This window comes from Pan troglodytes, chromosome 15 (genome assembly GCF_028858775.2).
Source record: "Pan troglodytes isolate AG18354 chromosome 15, NHGRI_mPanTro3-v2.0_pri, whole genome shotgun sequence".
NCBI lineage: Eukaryota > Metazoa > Chordata > Mammalia > Primates > Hominidae > Pan > Pan troglodytes.
Window position 1 is genome coordinate 79785194 of NC_072413.2, and position 19686 is coordinate 79804879.

The 19686-nt window shown below is 39.4% G+C and overlaps 1 protein-coding gene across 4 annotated transcripts in view; it reads left to right on the forward strand.

Moving 5' to 3' along the window:
* Positions 1-19686, forward strand: part of LOC129136995 (uncharacterized) — a 566655-nt gene that overhangs the window by 296449 nt on the left and 250520 nt on the right. For all 4 annotated transcript variants that reach the window (XR_010150978.1, XR_010150979.1, XM_063793022.1 and 1 more), the window contains one exon: positions 19322-19401. Coding sequence is in view for 2 of the 4 variants with exons in the window: in XM_063793022.1 (XP_063649092.1) it covers positions 19322-19401 (80 nt within the window). In the remaining 2 variants the exon portion in view is untranslated. The remainder of the gene's footprint in view (positions 1-19321; positions 19402-19686) is intronic.

Genomic DNA, 19686 nt, shown 5'->3' on the forward strand with positions numbered 1-19686 from the left:
GTAATGCTTTCACTTGAGCTCTGGTTGCTAAAAAGAGCCTTCTACTTCCTCCTTTCTCTCTCTTGCTCCCTCTCTCACCATGTGACATGCCAGCTCCCTCTTTGCCTTCTGTCATAACTGTAAGCTTCCTGAGGCTTTTCCTTTCTTTCTCTTGCTTCCTCTTTCTTACTCCTCCTCTCACCATGTGACATGCCAGCTCCCTCTCTGTCTTCTGACATAACTGTAAGCTTCCTGAGGCCTCACCAGAAGCAGATGCTATCACCATGCCTGTACAGCCTACAGAACTGTAAGCCAAATAAACCTCTTCTTTCTAAGTTACTCAGCCTCAGGCATGTCTTTATAGCAATGAAGAGTGGACCAATAATTGCATATCTGTGCCCAACTCAGTACCTGATGCATTGTGGTATTTAGGAAATATTAGCTTAAGGAACTTACAAATCCTTGCTCTAATTTGTCCCTCATAGATGGCTAGGAGTGAAGATCTCATTAACCTTACCTTACAGAAGAGCAAACTGATGTTGAGAAGTCAAGCAGCTTCCCCATTCCCACTTGGCAAGTCCAGCCCTCTGGGGAGCTTGACACAGGTTTAGAGAACCAGGTCTGCATCCCAATTCTTTCTACTACAAGACAACATCTTCCTTGAGGGCTAGGATAAATGCACAGTATGGCCACTCAGGGCAATGAATTTACAGGCCATTTATTGCATTCAGATTCTACCCGTGGATATTTTGAAAATGTTAAGTCCATAATTTCTCTCCTTTAAGGTAGAGTTTTTCAGCTTAAAGTTGCTGAACTTAGAAGTTGTTTTCCAATTCTTGTGTAGGTGGTAATATTCCCTGCCTCCAGAAGCTGTAAATACATTCCTTACAATTTCTCTTCTGATTTTCTGCCCCTTCATCAGATTATTACTTCCTCACCTTTCCCTTCTCTAGTGGACTGGAAGCACCACAGGAGCAAGAGTCATATCTGTTATGTGCAGCTGGAGCCTGGTATAGTCTCAGTCTCAGTCATTGTGGAATGGATGAACGGGGCAGCACCTTAGAGTCAAGGAAGTGGGATATTCTGAGGGTTTAAGAAGTCCTCCCTTAAATTCACCTTGTGTCTGCCTCCTCCCAGGAAAAAAAGAGCCCCTTAATCTGAATGTTGGGTCCCAGGAACCCAAGTGGGCCACATTTGCAGGGCTGGTGTCACTGTGCACTGAGGGTTATGAGCCTGGGTATGAGGCTCTCTTCCTGGTGCTCAGGACTTTCTTCCCCTTTCTCATGGAAGAAGTTGTAAACTGACATAGCAAAACACTCCTGTAACCAACTCTCCAGCACTCTCTTTCCTAGGGTTTCTTCCATGTAGCAGGGCTGAGAGGGGGTAAACTTTAGTTTTGAGCTTAAGGGGAGATAAGGAGTTTTTAAAGGAGGATCGGTTTTAATAGTCAAACTGCCTGGGTCCATACCCCAATTCTGTCCCTTAATAGCTATGCGAGCTTGGGAAAGCTGGTTATCCCCTGATTTTTTGGTGAATTTCCTAATCTGTAGAGTGATCAATAATTGTTGCTAGATTTTCAAATGTTTTATAGGGGTAAAAATTAGATCATGCCTATGAAGCATTCAGCACAGTGTCTGGCATCTAGAAAGTGCTTCTCCCTTATACCTACTTGGCTCACACCTTCACCAAATAATTATTTCTTTAGATCTTCCCTTCTCAGTGAAGCTTTCCCTGAGTATTCTACTTAATACCTCAAACTCTTCCCACCTCATGATCCAATTGGCACTTCTGATCTATCTTGCTCTTGGTTATTCCCTTCTAATAATAGCCATTTTATAATATTCTGATATATTACTTTCTTTTTTAATGTAGGTTACATTTTGGAGATAGAAGAGGGGCGGAGCAGGGGAGAAGGCTACTCTTCATGAAAATTTTATTTTTCCCTTTTAGAGATTAAAAACAAAAATTCTCTAAGTTAACTACATCCCTATGGCATCATACTCGAAGCTTCTACTGAGCTTTAATTTAAACATCAAATCGCCCCCACATGGTAAATAAACAGCAGACAAATATCTGGCGACTTCGTAATGTCTTTTATGTTTTCCACAAGTTCAACTCCTCCATTCCTAACTATGGTTGCCACTAAGCACAGATTGTACCCACGTTATAAATGAGTCATTTTGTGGATTTACTTGAATTAGAGATGTCGGCAAATATTCCCCTTGGTCCTAGCCTGTCATTAGGGGAGGCCCGTTTGGAACCACAGAGACTCTGCTAGTCCTACACATTTTTCCGGGGTTGAAACTCTGCTTACTTGGTATTTTTCCTGCAGCACTGTGAACTTCTTTCTTCTATGACTCCTCTTATTGATGGTTAAAACACAGGCACCAGCCCTTCCCCCTCCATCTCTCTCCATACACATCTTTTTCTGTACTCTCATCCTACTGATGCAGCAGCATCTGCCACCCTTTTTCACTCTACCATTGTGTCATTTAGAAACCCACTTCAGCAACTCTTCTACCTGGTCATCATGAATGAAATGAAATTTTCCTCTCACAATTTCCTGTTCCTGGTAATTCTCTCCAGGGTTAAATCTTATTTAACCTCTACACATTGTTAATTGTCTACCAAGGTTTAATTAATTAATTAATTAATTTTTGAGACTGGCTGGAGTGCAATTAGGTGATCTTGGCTCACTGTAGCCTCTGCCTCCCAGGTTCAAGTGATTCTCCTGCCTCAGCCTCCCGAGTGGCTGCGATTACAGGCACACGTCACCATGCCCAGCTAATTTTTGTATTTTTAGTAGAGACAGGGTTTCACCATGTTGGCCAGGCTGGTCTTGAACTCCTGACCTCAAGTGATCCACCCACCTCAGCCTCCCCAAGAGCTGGGATTACAGGCGTAAACCATTACGCCTGGCCTCAGGTTTAATTTAAATTTCAAATTACCCCCATGGCAAATAAATACCAGAAAAATATCTGGTAACTTCTTCTTACAATCCCTTGGTGTTTCCTAGAACTTTAGGGATCAAGTCAGGATTTGGTATATTCCTTGCAACATTCAGTTCAACCTTCCTTGCACTTCTCAATAGACAAATCCTTTATTAAAAAAATGACTTTCCCAAAATTCCTGAAAAGGTGTGGTATCTGCGTTTAGTTGAATGTCTTCATTCAGAATTATGCCTTTTTTGACGTCCTTGCTAGCCACTTCTCTCTTTTCTCATTTTAGTCATCTCTAGTGTTTTAAAATGTAGGTTTGGTTATTATTCAGACCATTGAAAAGACAGTTTGTTATTTGTAATCCTCGAGAGGATAGGGAGGTCATGCCATGTAGTGCCACACAGGGAGGCACTGCGGTCAGGAGACAGAAGGAGTGAGGGGAGAACACAGTCACGTGCCATTATTGGGGTTTCTGTGGAAAGAAACAAATAAGGCAGAGTTAACAGTTTAGAAATGGCTAGTCTGAATAATTTCAACAGACTCTGGAGTATGGGGCTGTCCCTAGTTGCCTGGTCCCTGGCCCTGGGGTGATTAGAGCCAGTGGCTTGTGGCCCAGAGTATAAGAGCCCGATAAAGAAAATAGCTGAGGGGTTTGGGCTCCTGATTTGTTGGTTTGCATGTGAAAGACAGTTGCAGGCGAGTCCTTTACTATTTTTAGGAATTGGCTCACCCAGGGAGGAGCAGACTCTCAAGGATCAGTAAGGCCCGAATGTGAAAGAAAATACAAATAATAATAATAATAAAAAAAACGCAGTTAACACATCTAGTCTTATATATTCTCTCCAACTTACCTAATGATTGGATTTCTGTCTTCTTCCGCACATAACTCTCTCCTTTCCATTTCCCACCCAGTTAACTTGATATTCTGTTTTTATACTTGGCAATTTAGCTTTCAACCAAGTCCCTAACCCCTCAGTTGTAATGATTGCCATCTTTACTAAAACTACCCAGATGAAGCACTATATTAGATTAATATGCTTCACATCAGTTTGGTTCTTGTTTTCCAAAATTGTCCTTTCCATCTGCATACCTCTTTTATTTTCCATTTGTTTACCCCACTCAAAAAGTTCTTCCTGTTTATTCAAGCCCACGACACCTGGGATTTCTGTCAATCCACCCTCTCCATTTTGAGTTCACAGACTTCTCCACCACTTCCTATTAATTTCCAGATGCTACCGACTGACCTGCATGACATCTTCAGTTTAGCTACTCCCTTACACTCTCACTTCCATCATGTAGTGTGTAGGCCTGGTTGCTTCCCTTTATCTAGGACCAACAGGCTTATCCCTCCAACTCTCTAAATAGTTTACCCATGGCTGCTAGATTCATATTCCTTAAATAAAATTTCTATTATGAGACTCTCCTGTACAAATTCCTTCACTGACTTCCCTACATCCACTGAGGAAAAACAAAAAAACAAAAACAAACAAAAACAACACAAAACAAAACAACAAATAGATTATTCCCGGATTAGGATGAGTGGCCCTTCATGGTGTGGATTTTTACCCTCTTCTTTGATGAAGTTGGCTTTGATTTTCCCTGGCCGGATACAAATTTTCTCTCCAAAGAACTGTGTAACTTTATGGAGGCACTCGTATTCTGTCTTGCTTCAATTATTTTGTATACCATTAGACAGTAAGCTTTTTTATGACAGGGGCTTTATCTTATTCATCTTTGTGTTTTCTGTAGTGATTAGCAATAAGCCTTATAAATAGTAGGTGTTAATGATTATTTTTAATGAAATAGCGTCCAAAACACCATGGTAAGAATCCTGAGCACTCAGCTAAATCCTTAATTAGGTATCATTTAAAAAAAATAAAGATAATTTACAAGTAATTGAACATACCCAAGCAATTACTCTACAAATGTTTGTTTGAATCAGTTTGAACTTCCAAATTGCCACATGCACCTTAGTTTGCTCTATATTTTGTATTATATGTGCTCCTTGTGCTTTTAACTGCACATTTAATATTTAGAAAAGGGTTAAACAAATGTGATGTGTTATATCCAAGGAAGGAGGAAAAGTGAGACAAATTAAGTCATTTATATAAAACCAAATAATTCTAAGACAGAAATAATCAAATACATCATGAACTCCCACACATTGCAGCTTTTGAGGGGGTAGCCACATTATCTTGCCTAGAGACAGTGAGGGGGCAGAGAACAGCGGAAAGTCTCATTTATGTTCCTGTGTTGGGTAGACTGACCACTCCCTAGTTATCTATCCATCAAGTGGAATCAGTGCAGGTGAGAGCAAGTAAGAAACAGAGTAATAGAATTTCAGAAGTCAAAAGGCTCTTAGAGGTCATCTGGTTCAATCTCCTGCCAGTAGCAGGAATCTTTTCTAAGTGCCGTGGACATATGGCGTGTTTTGAACACCCCACTGAGAGAGATGATTGCCCTATTGAGGGATCTCATTTCACTTTAGGACAGAGCTAATTATTAGGAAATCCTTCTTTCTATTGAGTTGAATTATGCTTCCTATAACTTTTACCCAGTGGCCCTCATTCTATCCTCTTGAGTAACGCAAAATAGATTAAATTTATCTTTCTTATAATTGCGCTCAAAATAGCTGAAGCTCACTATCATGTCCTCTATCAGTCTTTTCTAGAGGCTGAATAAAAATCTCCATTTCTTACACAAACAACAATTCCAAAGCACTTTATTTGCTTCTTGCATTTAGAATTTATATCATGCTAATTAGCATATTAATTTGTATGTATTTCTCTTCTCTTTCTTCCTATGCTTTGTGCTGAATTGAATTGAGGAAAAAAGATATTTTCTGAATCTTTTATTTTTCAGTCACCTTTCTCAAGATCTACCCCAGGTCTGCTATGTTTCCTTTAAATATAACTTCCAGAAGAGAAAGGGAACAGGGGGAGCAATATTCTCTTAAATGAATGACTTTACAATGATTTTAAAGGGAAATGTGGTGATATCAAGGGAGTTAAGACTATGATGAAATTATTTTAGAGGAAATAATATGGAGAGACCAGGAAAGACTTAGCACAGGACGCAAAGCCTGGAGGCCTCAAAGAGGGCTTGCCCAGGCATCTTTCCACCTGGGGTGCTGCCTTTCCCTCCTGTCTAGGCTATAAGACTCTGGCTGTCCCTCTATCTGAATTCTAGGTAATTTGGGGTGACTATAATTTCTCCTGATTATGCTGCTGTAGTTTCCTGTAGTTACAACTTGATTAATAGAATGAAGCTGGTATTCATGGCCTACAGAGAGGGCAAGGTCAACTAGGGCCTTTAGGATTTGACCTCCTGAACCTCACTTGACATAGTGATACAAATTGAAGAAGTATCCAGTATCCCAAAATACTAAATGGAGTGCTTGACTTTTATTTCTGCTAAATTTTATCATGTTAATTTTTGTCTTTTTTTTTTTGTTCAATCCCTTAAGAATCACTTATGGCTTGATTCTCTTCTCCAGTGAAAATTTCTGTCATCTTTCATCTGATAAGTATGACATGTATGTCTTAATCTAAGTGTTAGATAAAGTCACTGAATAGGGTGGAACCAAGAACTAGATCCATGAGTCTGCCATTTGGGACCTCCTTCCAGACAGACGTAGATACTTTAATCAATATTATTTAGGTTTCATTGTCCTGTTCTTTGCGAAAAGTTGTGACAGTGTTATTAGTCAGCAAATATTTCCTAATTTTGACAACAAGGATGTCCTAGAAGCTTTTGTAAAAGCCTTGCTGAAGTCTGGATATGGTGTGACTACAGCATTGTTTTAAAAATTTTCTTATGAAAAGGAAAAATGTGTGTATTTTGTTGGAATAATCCTATTCTTACACCTAAGAATCATTACATTTTCATCTTTATGTGTACACCAATGCCACATGTGCATCATTTACTCTATCGGTGTGCAAGCAAAACATATTAATTTCATTAGTCTGGCCTGGTGCGGTGGCTCACACCTGTAATCCCAGCACTTTGAGAGGCTGAGGCGGGCAGATCACCCGAGGTCAGGAGCTCAAGAACAGTCTGGCCAACATGGCAAAACCCTGTCTCTACTAAAAATACAAAAATTAGCTGGGCGTGGTGACATGTGCCTGTGATCCCAGCTACTCGGGAGGCTGAGGCAGGAGAATCGCTTGAACCCGGGAGGCAGAGGTTGCAGTGAGCAGAGATTGTACCACCACACTCCAGCCTGGGTGACAGAGATGCTGTCTCAAAAAAAAAAAAATTCATTAGTCTGTCATTTCTAGAATCTTTTCTAATTTTGAATTTTTATTTTCATGTAGTGATTTCTGCCTTCTGAACATCTTTAGGCAGGAACTTGATAATCATAACTCAAGGTTCATTTAACATCGTGATTTAACTTATTGTGGACTGGAAATTTATTTAATTTTTTATGGTGCACTCAGATTTCTAAGTAGTTCTAGAAAATCCCCATTGGCTGGAACTGTACAAATAGAACTTTTTATGATGTTGAAAATGTTCTATTACTCTGTCGTCCAACACAGCAGCCACTGGTAACACATAGCTATTGAGCACTTGAAATATAACTAGAGCAACTGAGAGAGTGAATTTTAAATTTGATTAATTTTAATTAAACTTTAAATAGCCATGTGTGGCTATTAAAACTGAAAAGCTTCTGAATAAAGGTGTTGTTCAACACAATTCTAGAATGCTGGACCTTTTATGAACAGCACGTTTATTCAGAAGCCTCTCGTCTGATTACTGGAATTCTTTGTGATTGTATAGTCAGATTTTAAAAATTTTTTAGCAAGGCTCTCTCATCATGACATTACCTCTATTCCTGAAGATGTTTAAAATTTGCTTTTCTTGGTATATACAGATATTTCTACTTTCTGCTCCTCTTCAGGCTTCCTAGAACAAAAATGTTAACATCAGGCACGGTACTCAGGAAGAAAACCATTTCAGCCACAGGTGGCTGAATTCTACCAAAAGGAATCAGCCCCCCCTCTTCATTCTTTCAATTTGCAGAGATAAATTCCTAAGATTTCAGGGGCTGGATACACTCTTGAGAGTTAGAGAAATATCTTCAATTAGAAGAGTACAAGATGTTAATAAGAAATTAATGCTTACTACAGGTACACATTTCTTACATAAATTATTTAAAGATTGGAGCCACAGAGTGTTATAAAGAGAAATTATTGCTTTACCAGGGCCCTGATATAATAAGAACTGGAAAAGTTTTACACAGGGTTATATTGGGAAACGTGGCTTACATCCACATCTTTGACTTTGTAGCCTAGGTTGCTAGATGGGCATGTCTTATAAGATGTGTGCATATGTACATAGGAACACATAGAATCATTTAAGCATGTGTAGGCAAATCCATGTCTATAATGGCATAAGTTTATTCCTACATCTGAGTTTATATTCCACATTTTTTATAAATAATTAATTCTTGTGACAAGAAAACCAGGAGTCATCCCACAATTTGTTAACTGTGAAACAGTTGTGGGAACTGAATGTTTTATCCTCAGAAATTCACAGATTGCCAACAAGGGGCAATAATCATACCCTGCTTGGCAGTTTTGACTGTGGAGAATGTCATGCCGCCCTGGACTCCCTCCAATGTGACTTTCCTATGTGAAGTAGAGGTTAGGTCAGTCTTTAACTGCCTAGTTGTGACAAATCTCAGATGCCACATGCCCTTAACCTCTGTTTTCCTGCTAATAGACTTGAGGGATTAGCAAAGTGACCAGACCAATCTCCTCAGGATGTTTGTGGGAAAATGTATTGGTAAGTGGTCAAGCGTTCTGAAAAAATAATGCCTAAGTAAAGTGCTAAGTCTTGTTTTATGCCTCCTGATACAACCCACTTACTGGTTCAGTCCCCTTATTTTTTGACACAGTTGGAGGAGGAACAATTAACTCTGGCGACTGTATTCTAAGTAATTACTGATTACCCCATAGCTTCTCAGAAAATTATGCAGAATGGAAAATGAAACCAGTGATCCATGGGTGTTTTCTAGTGTTTGTGGCGAACACACAGCTGCACCCCAGCTCTCTTTACACCTTTGTTGCTTTACTCTCTCTAGCCAGGGAGGATCGATCATGGTACTTGAATTCAGAGAAAGGAGGCTGAGGCCTATATCTTTGCATCACGACACTAACGGATCCTGAACTTGAGGAGAGAACAATTAATTCTTAGGCCAGCTAGGCAGCAGAGGCTTCCAGAGCTGACTTCTTTTGTGTGCCCTGAAACCAACCATCACGTATCTATCCTTGGCTCCTTTTTGAAAGGGAAAACATATATAGAGCAGGAGGAAAATAGAGAATGTGAGTGAGCTCCCCTCCCACCCAATGTCTTTATGTCCTATTGTTTGGCATATACTCAACCTCTGTGGTAAATGTCCCCCAAGAAGGTGGGCAAGCCTCTTAATAAGGAGTACTATTTCTTTTCTTCTCCCTTCCTTCCCATCCTCCCCCCGTCCATCCCTCCCTCCTTCCTTCCTTCCTTTGTTCCTTCCTTTCTTCCCTCCCTCCTTTCTTCCTTCTTCCTTCCTTTCTTCCCTCCCTCCTTCCTTCCTTCTTCCTTTCTTCCCTCCCTCCTTCCTTCCTTCTTCCTTTCTTCCCTCCCTCCTTCCTTCCTTCTTTCCTTCCCCATCCTGCTATCCTTCTACTTCCTAAATATTGACTGAGTACCTACCATGGGTCAGGCATCATGTTAGATGGTGGTGACTGTATAAAGGACATAGAGATCAAGAAGGTGTCCTCATGAAGCCAATATTCTCTGAACTGTTGCTGTTCCTTCTCCGTATTTCTCCTGTCACCCCAACCCAGGACCTTGAAAATAAGAAGTGCTGATTTTAGTCAAGGGAGGAAGATTTACTAGAATCACGACTGAATTTGGGATAGGAGGAGGAGCCCAAATGAATAAAAGGAAGCAAGGCATTAAGAGTCTTTAAGTAGCACATTTAAAGGTTGGCTGCTTTTGTGTTAAAGCCATTAGACATGATTAACACTCTGGCAACTCAGTAAATAAGAGCTTTAGTTCTTTTCAAAGAATTCTGGGTGGTGGGTGGAGAGAGAAGAAGGAGAAACATAATTAGGGGGTAGGTGAAGAGGCAGGAGGGCCCTTCCAAAGCCTTTACTTGGGGGACTTGCTTTCTTAACATGCAACCCAGCCAGTTCACCCTTCCATTGTTACATGCTAAATGATGCTTTATTCTTGTTCCATAATTGAGGGAGATTATAGTTTAGAAGTAATATTTAAAAATGGATTATCTAAATGTATACTGCTTATTATGTTGGCTCAGTACATTATGTGTATAGGTTGCAAAGAATTTTAGGGATTAAGTTGTAATTAATTTTTTATCACTTGAATTTTGTATATTGTTTCCCATGCCCCTGTGGCTGTAGTATTCTCTGACAGGATTTTTTTGGAAGATAACAGAATATTTTTATCCAACAGCTAAGAAATATCACTTGGTACAACTCATATAAAGCCAACCTAGATGAAGACAGACTTAGAAAAAGGAACAGTTTTTCTTGACAAAATTCCTTTCTAAATTTATTGTAGGATTACTTGAACTAGCTCTTTAAACTATTTTTTTTAACTGAAAAGTTGGGCCTGAAAAATGAGTAGTGGTGGAATTTGTCTTCATAAAAATGTAAGTAATAACCTGGATACACATCATAGGCTCTTAATGTTTACCAAATTGGTCATAAATGAGAGGTTTCTTTACCATGACAATTACTTTTTACACTATAATATATTCAAATTGAGGGCTTCGTTGGATTAATGCAGTATTCTAACGGCATCCTGGAAAGGTTCTATGTTGTGGACTTCTATTTTTATAAAAGAAACGTCCAGTTACTGAAGAGCCACAACACCATGCCCAAACACTAAAAGAAATTGTATTCAAACTGGATTTTTCTGCGATGATCTGATTTTAAACAAACAGCCCTATTATCTCTATAATTACTCTATCGACAATCTTAAATTTGACCTGAGCCCTGTGCTCTTAGAAAAGAGCAAAGTGTGACAAATCCTCTCATTCTTTGTGTTCCCAGAAAGGGCTTAGTGCAAAGAACCACCCTTTCCCGTATGACTTAGATAAGACTCATGAAAACATGCCTTGTTTACCTTTGACAAGGCCAGACATAAACCCTCTAAATTCCCGTTCTTCACCACGTAAATGATTAGCTGAATTGTTCTGCCTGCACTAATCAATCAAAACAATCTGTTGGTTAAACCAACTTTAGGTTAAGTTTCCCTCCTTCTATCACATTACTAAACTATGGCCCATCCTCAGCCTGAGCTTGCACACAACCCCTCCTTGATAGCACCTACCCAACTGAGGATAGGGGATACTGAGGCCTCATGATAAAATGTTCTCTGGCCCAGTGTCCCATCACACCACCTTTTATTCAGCTTCCCCACACTTGGATTTTTGTAGCTATGAGCCTTAGTCTCTTTTGTGCTGCATACCTGAGACTGGCTAATTTATAAAAAACAAGTGTATTGGCTTACAGTTCTGGAGACTGGGAAGTCTAAGATCAAGGCTCTGGCAGGTTTGGGTCTGGTGAGGCCATTCTTTTCTTCCAAGATGGTGCCTTACATGCCGCATCCTCTGGAGAGGAGGAGCACTGGATCCTCACGTGGCAAAAAGCAGAGGAGCCAAGGCAAAAAGGGACTGAATTTGCCCTTTTATATTGGCATTACTCCCACCCTCCATCTTCATGAGCTAACCACCTTTTAAAGGTCCTCCTCTTAATACTGTTACAATGATAGTTAAATATCAACATGAGTTTTAGAGAGAACAACCATTCAAACAGTTCCACTGTGTTCACTCCTCTCTATAAAAGAAAAATCCTTTTTGCCTAACTCTTGAGGTGTTTACAGATCTTATGATCAGAATGTTCTTCCTATTGCAATAGTACCCCTCTCTCTATTGCACTTGTTGCCCCACAGGTATTCCTTGCAATAGTTCTTTTGAATAAAGTTTCTCCTTACCAAGTCCAGATTTATTTTTTATTTGACATTATTTATACTTGTCAGATATTATATCCTCCAAAACTCAGAGAAACTAAAATACTTCCAGAGGACTTTCAGGAAAATAAATCAGATATAATTTTTTTTGCGGTATTTAATGTTTTAGAATAAATTAAGATGATAGGGTAACAAAAACCCTAGTTTCTCATATAGTCTACACTCAGAAATTCCCCGTCCTGCCTCTATCTGGCCATATTTTGTTTACTACTTTAAACTAATGGGCTCTGTGTACCCATTTTCTTCTTGAAAACAGAGTATATAATAGGCCTTAGGCACTGAGGATTTGTTTCTAGTTTTATTATTAAAACCATTAAAACCTATAGAATAAAGTAACCTTTGGTTTTGCTAAGGCACCAATTTGAAGCTTACCTTCTCTGAAACTGGTGTGAGTGGAGTGAGAAATTTAGCCACCAGAACTTCACTGTGTCTTTATTATCAAGAAACAATGTTAATGGGGAAATAATATTTTAGTTGTGTTCACATATTTTGGTATTACATTGGAATGTTGACTTTCTGCTGTAGTGGAGAAAAACATTTTATTCCACCCTCCTAGGTTCCGTTGTTGGAGCCTGTGAATTAAACTGACAAAAGGTGGTCAGACCAGTGGTTCACACCTGTAATTCCAGCACTTTGGGAGGCTGAGGCGGGCAGATCACCTGAGGTCAGGAGTTCGAGACCAGCCTTGCCAAAATGGTGAAACCTCTTCTATACTAAAAATACAAAAAAAATTAGTCAGGCGTGGTGGCGGGCGCCTGTAATCCCAGCTACTCGGGAGGCTGAGGCACAAGAATCACCTGAACCTGGGAAGTTCAGGTGCCCAGCATGCATTAGCTATTTTTCCTAATAACAAAGGGTGATAAATTTATGGAGAAGCGGCTTGGAGTGAGCTGAGATTGCGCCACTACACTCCAACCTGGGCGACAGAGCGAGACTCCATCTGCAAAAATAAATAAATAAATAAACTGACAATAGGCAAATTTGTAGCAGAAAAGGCATATACATCTTATTTTTAACTGTATGTGCACAGGAGCCCGCACAGAAAAGGAGTGGAAACCTAAAGATGTGGTTAGACCTGGGGCTTATTATATACCACTTTAACACAGGGCAATAAACTTTTTTTTAATTTTAAATTTTAAATTTTTAATTTTAAGTTCTGGGGTAAATGTGCAGGATGTGCACATGTTAAAAACATAGGTAAACGTGTGCCATGGTGGTTTGCTGCACCTATCAACCCATCACCTAGGTATTAAGCCCAGCATGCATTAGCTATTTTTCCTAATAACAAAGGGTGATAAATTTATGGAGAAGCGGCTAGACAAAGGAAAAGAAGTTTGGGCTCCTAGGAGCAGTGAATTGTGAAGAAAGACTAGAAAATATATATGAGATAAGGGTTGTTTAGTTAAGTTTGTTATACACATAAGAGTCATTGCTCTTTTCCTGGTACAAGAAAGAGAAACACTTTTGCAAATAGAAATTTATGTCACTTTTACAAAGGGTAATTTATGTCCTGCCTTAGGCAGAAAACAGGGAGGGCAGAGGGGAGCGATCTCTTCTATGTCTGCTATTTCTTAATTACCTTTAACTCAAAATAATCCTTTTGCCAAAGTGGCATATTTTGGAGTGGTATGTTCTAATCCCCTTCAGTGCTATTTTCATTACTTCCCTCATCACTCAGGACAGTTCTTTATGTGCCAATATACATTTCCTTCAATGTTTAGTAAAAACAGCAGACATTTCCTTCAATATATTAGTAAAAACAATTTTATTGCAGGGCCTCTCACTGCAGATCTAGAGGTAAAACCATTTTATGGCTCTTAGTATTGGGTTGATAGCACAGCAGACAATAGGTAAATAAGGAGGATTTTCCTCCTGATTCCTTCCCCAAGGTCAGAGCAGGAAAAGAGTGCTTTTACTTTGCAGAACATTCTTCATATGACTGTTACCTATCCCATTGGGCTTAATTCTGTTCTTAATGAGCTGCACACCTGTGTCCCTGGCTGGCTGCCCTCCACACAGTGGGAAGAGGTGAGGGAGGGTGACTTCCTCCTTCATCCTGAGCCCTAGGATTCAGAGCTGTGTCTGCCTGTATTTTGTTGAACATCCCAAGCGTGGGTGGTATTCTGAATATCTTCCCATTATGCTAAGCAGCTAACATCGACTTTGTTATGCAGATTGAGGTTAAAGATAGTGAAATTTCTCAGTCATATCCAGGCTTACCACAACCAAGCAAACTTTCCAATTGCACAACATATTGAAGAAAACTATGCCTGAATTGTTACTGTTTTTGTTTTTTAAATTTCCTGGCTAGTGGATGCTGAGCTCAAGTCAAAGAAGGTGGTGGTAAAGATTACCCATGCCTTGGGGTTTGGGGAAATGGCCTCACAATAAAAAATGCAAAATGAGTCCTGAGAGCTGTCACAGACTTACCCCAGCCCATCATTCTTTGTGGGGCATTCAAATAAGGATCTTGGGTGAGGATGGAGAGGAATAGTAGCAACTCAGATTTCTATTTGACCATTATCATATCTCAAGAAAATGCCTAGATGGATTTTTACCAAATTTAGATGGTATATTTGGGATAGTAGAACCCAAAATGTACCCTATGTGAGACATGCATAATTTACTTCAGGGGGCCTTGAGAGGACCTTAAAAAGATGAACAGTCTCTCTCTGGAGGACCTGAAACTGGGTATATTAGTCCGTTTTCATGCTGCTGATAAAGACATACCTGAGACTGGGCAATTTACAAAAGAAAGAGGTTTAATGGAGAACTCACAGTTCCACATGGCTAAGGAGGCCTCACCATCATGGCAGAAAGGCAAGGAGGAGTGTCACATCTTACATGGAGGGAGGCAGGCAAAATGAGGGAGAACTTGTGCAGGGGAATGCCTCTTTTTAAACCACCAGGTCTCATGAGAGTTATTCACTATTATGAGAACAGCATAGGAAAGACTTTCCCCCATGATTCAATTATCTCCCACCGAGTCCCTCCCACAACATGTGGGAATTCAAGATGAGATTTGGGTGGGGATGAAGTCAAACCATATCACTGGGGCATAATTAAAAGTCTGGTGGTGGACCATATCTGTAGAGACTTGCCAGACATGTTAAAATGTGGAGGGAAAAGAAAGCCTGGTGTCTGCAGTGTGACCCCAAAATCTGAAGTCCTAGAAGGACACTGATTGTGACTGCTGGTTTGTGAATGTGTTTCTCCCCAAGGGAGCAACGCTATGCAGCATCATCTGCAGAGAGGGACACCCTGGGTATAAAATAAACCAGTCTATGCTACTTCAAAATACATCTCTTTGGCATAGGACTATTTTGCCTTCTTCCCATCTACCTAAAAGCAGGATATATGGTTCCTTTTGTGAAGGTATTGCCTCTGCCCTCCATTATACCAGGATCAAAACAATCCTTATCACTGCAGACAGAATGTCAGCATCAAAATGAGTCTGCACAAACTTTATAAAAATCACTCTTATATTTTATTATTTTCTCTTACATGTTTCTTCCCACCATTTATTGCCCTTAAATGTTCAACCTCTTCTCTTTTGACTTGTCACTTCTTCACAAAATTTATCATCCTTTGTTAAAATGGCATAGATGCCCCTGTGTCTACTCATTCTTTGGGTCTCTACTTCGTTTCTATGAAGGCTTCCATGCATGTAAAAATTAGAATGTTATTATCAAATAAAATTGTTATACCTTTCTCTTGTTAATTTTTTGTCAGTCTAATTCTCAGGCTCTAGCCCTAGAACTTAGAAGGGTAGAGGAAAAGTTTTTTTTTTCCCTCTCTTACATATAACCATCTCAAATTCCCCCCTCTTGTTTTCTCCGTGGGCTTCTAACTTGCCTGAGCTATTGGTTACCTTGTATTTTTTGATCCTGTGCTCTTATCCTTTTATCAATGAGGACACACTTCCAATACATGTTTGTTTATATGTTAATATTATACTTGTGGTACTGCACTAGTATTTCTTGTGCATTATAAATATGCATAAGAATAGAAGTTCTGATTAAAAATACCAGTATTCTGATATTTCCTTTCTCACTCACCAATGGATCTTTGAGCCTTCATCCTACTCTAGAGTATCTCCTCCAAGCTAGTTTTATTTCAAGAGTCAGAGAGAACTTTTTGAAATGCAATTTTAATCCTATTGCTCACCAGCTTAAGACAAGTTAGGTGTTTGCACTGAGAATAAAATTTTATTCCTGGTGGCCAACGAGCCCTCCCCTGCCCTGCTGCTACCTAATTTGTGTCCTGCTTCAGTCCCTCTCTGCCACTTTGTCCCTGGCTTATTAGATTTCTGCCATATTGAACTCCATTTGGTTTCTCAAAGGCTACAAGCTTGTTCCTGTCACTGAGCCTTCATGTAGGATTAATTTTGTAGAGAAAAAAGTATCTTTTCCTTGTATTCTTCTAAGTTCTCCTCTGGAGTCCTTGAAACAAAAGGCAGATCAACAAGAGAAAAAAATATACGTTTATTTAATATATGTTTTATGTGACACAGAAATGAAGATTCAAACAAGAAATGAAGATTCAAAGAAATGCTTAAACCTGAGCATATTTATGCTAGGTTCCACGAAGAGTAAAAAGGTGTGGAAAATGTGATAGGACAAAGGGTATGAGCGAAGGGGAGTAAACTAGGGGTAACTTGCCAAGACCTGTTCATGCAGGTTCCTATCAGCATGCCTCCATCTTTGGAGCAAAGGATGGTTTTCACTTATGGCACTTCTCACATGAAGGTCTTATGACCTGCTTCAGGGGAGAAGTGCTAGGGAAGGTCACAGAGTCCTTTCTGTCATTTCTCAAATTTCTTCACCTTAATTTAAAATATTCAGTATTCCAAGGTGCCATGTTTTGGGGTAGCATGTCCTGAAACCCATCAGTTTGAAGACCCAGACTTTTAGTCCTCTTCTGAAAAATTTTAACTCATTTGTTGAATCTCATCTTTCAAGTTATTTCCTCAAAAAAAGCTTCTCTGACACCAGCCATCTCCTTTCTCACTATTCCCAATCAGTTTTTCCTATACTGACCTCTCATCTCGTTGTAAAAGTTTTTCTTTATAGCACTTACTACAATGGATAAGTTTACATATACTCATGGCATTGTTTGATTAATAACTGTTTCTATCAATAACTTCTGTGTACCCTGAGATTGTGTCTTTTTTTTTTTTAAATCGTATCTCTGGTTCTTAGATTGTATTTAACACATAGTAGCTACTTGATGTAGTTTTGATAATTGAACAAACAATGACCATATATTCCATATCATGGCATGTGGTTTTGAGGAATGAGGGCTCAGCCTATATGGGGCAGAAACTTTTCCATAAAATTCAGAGTATAGGACTGGTGAGTTTTCTCTTCGTTCTTGTTAACCATATATCGAGTTGTTATTTGTAGCTGTAGTGATATAAATATCAGAAAGAGATTATATTCAAAGAATGAGCATATTGCACAATTCTGTGGGATAGTGCTTTTTCTTCTAAATGTGCCTATCACTTTCCTTATTTTAATGCTGTCATTTTTGGCAGGGAGCTGCTGATACTACAAGTCCAGCTCTTACTGCCATTCAGTTGTCTTGATTAGGGAACAACTCAGCATTCCTAAATTATTCACAAGTCTCAGGCATTGCTGAGGACTAGCAAATGTCAAATATAGTAATTGTCCCCATCCAGGCAGAAAGAAGAAGTTGATTTGAATGTATGCATTTAAATTAATAGAAAAGCAGAATGGGGAAAGTGACCCTACCTCTTCCTTAAGTGCCCAGACAATTAAATGCAAATGGATTCCCAGAGGAGTCTCATGCCAGCTGCTCCTCATTCCTCTCAAACAGAAAGGAAAATGCCATTCACAGTGTCCTTCTAGGGCAGAGGGTCTGACATTGACTGAAACCCCTATAGTGCTTGACCAGTGCTAATCTGCATAAATACATCTAATGGGAGCATATTTTGAAGCATCGATTGGGGCTCTTTTTTTTTAAGTGCTGTCTGTGATAATCAAATTCCTGGTGACTTCCCAACAGCCCAGGCAGCTGTATACTGCTTTCAGGAGAAAAAGGGAGGTACCATATAAATCAGGGCATAAAGGTCAAATAAACTTAGACATTTATTCATTTATTTTTTTAAACAAATCTTATTAAGTCTTACAGGCAGTTCTGGTTCTAGAGCTACTGTGTGAATAAAATAGGTTCTCTAACTCATGGAGCTTACATCTACTCAGGTGGATACATAATAAACATAAACTAATAAGCAATTAATATAAGTGCAATAACAGTAATATTAATAATAGCATCAGGTTAAAAAGATAGAAAGTGAAGGAGGTGAGGGTGTTTAGATACCTCATTGAATAAATGTCATTTAAATAAGATGGCCAGAATTAGCAAATAAATATACAGGATGCCCAATATGTATATTCATGGAGTTATTAGAAAGGGGTCCGGGTCCAGACCCCAAGAGAGAGTTCTTGGATCTTGGACAAGAAAGAATTCAGGGCGAATCCATACAGTAAAGTGAAAGCAAGTTTATAAGGAAAGTAAAGGAATAAAAGAATGGCTACTCCATAGACAGAACAGCCCTGAGGGCTTCTGGTTGCCCATTTTTATGGCTTTTCTTTTTTTTATTACATGCTTAACAAGGGGTGGATTATTTATGCCTCCCTTTTTTAGACCACCTAGTGTAGCTTCCTGACATTGCCATGGCATTTGTAAACTGTCATATTGCTGGTGGGAGTGAGGCAGTGAGGACAGCCAGAGGTCACTGTTATCGCCACTTGAATTGGTGGGTTTTAGCTGACTTCTTTACTGCAACCTGTTTTTATCAGCAAGGTCTTTATGACCTGTATCTTGTGCCAGCCTCCTATCTCATCCTGTGAGTAATAATGCCTTAACTTACTGGGAATGCAGCCTGGCAGGTCTTAGCCTTATTTTACCTACCCCCTATTCAAGATGGAGTTGTTCTAGTTAAAATGCCTCTGACAATGGGATATACTTATATTTAAAAAATTATTCATTGTTAATATGAAATTCAGATTTCACAAATGTATTCAACTTTATCTTGCTACCCTACATTCAAATCACATCTTAAATAATATGAAGCAGCTGACCATGGGAAGACCTCGAGAAAATGCTATATGGGCAGGAGATTGGTGTGTGTAAAATGCCCTAAGTCAGAAACAAGGAGGAAAAGATGTTTGTAGATAGGGTTGGGAGTTTGTCCAGATCAGACTGCATAGGGCCTTGCAAACCATGATGTGGATTGTGAATATTATTTTAAGTGTGTGGAAAGCCACTGAAGAAGCATTTGGGAAAAAAGTGTCATGATCTGCTTTTTGTTTTAAAAATAACACTTCGGGTTTCAGGATCGAGAACATCCTGGAAGTAAGAGCGGAAGCAGAAAAGCCAGCAAAGCAGGCCATCACAATAGACGTGGCGTGAGATGGTGAGTGCTGAAGGGGGATGGGAGTTGCAGATGTGATGAGAAATACTTCAATTTGGTATATATTTGAAAAATAGAGCCAAAAAGTATTACTGAAGGATTGCATATGGGGTGCTGGGAAAAGGAGAATCAATAATGATTCCAAAGTTCCTGGCCTGAGTAATCATTTCAAAAGTTGCTAATGTTGGTAGGAAGAACATCTTCTTATTCAAATTTCTAGAGCTTTCCCAGTTCTGAATCAGATACAAGATAAGCTGGAGAAAAAATGGGGAGAGAGGGAGAAATGGT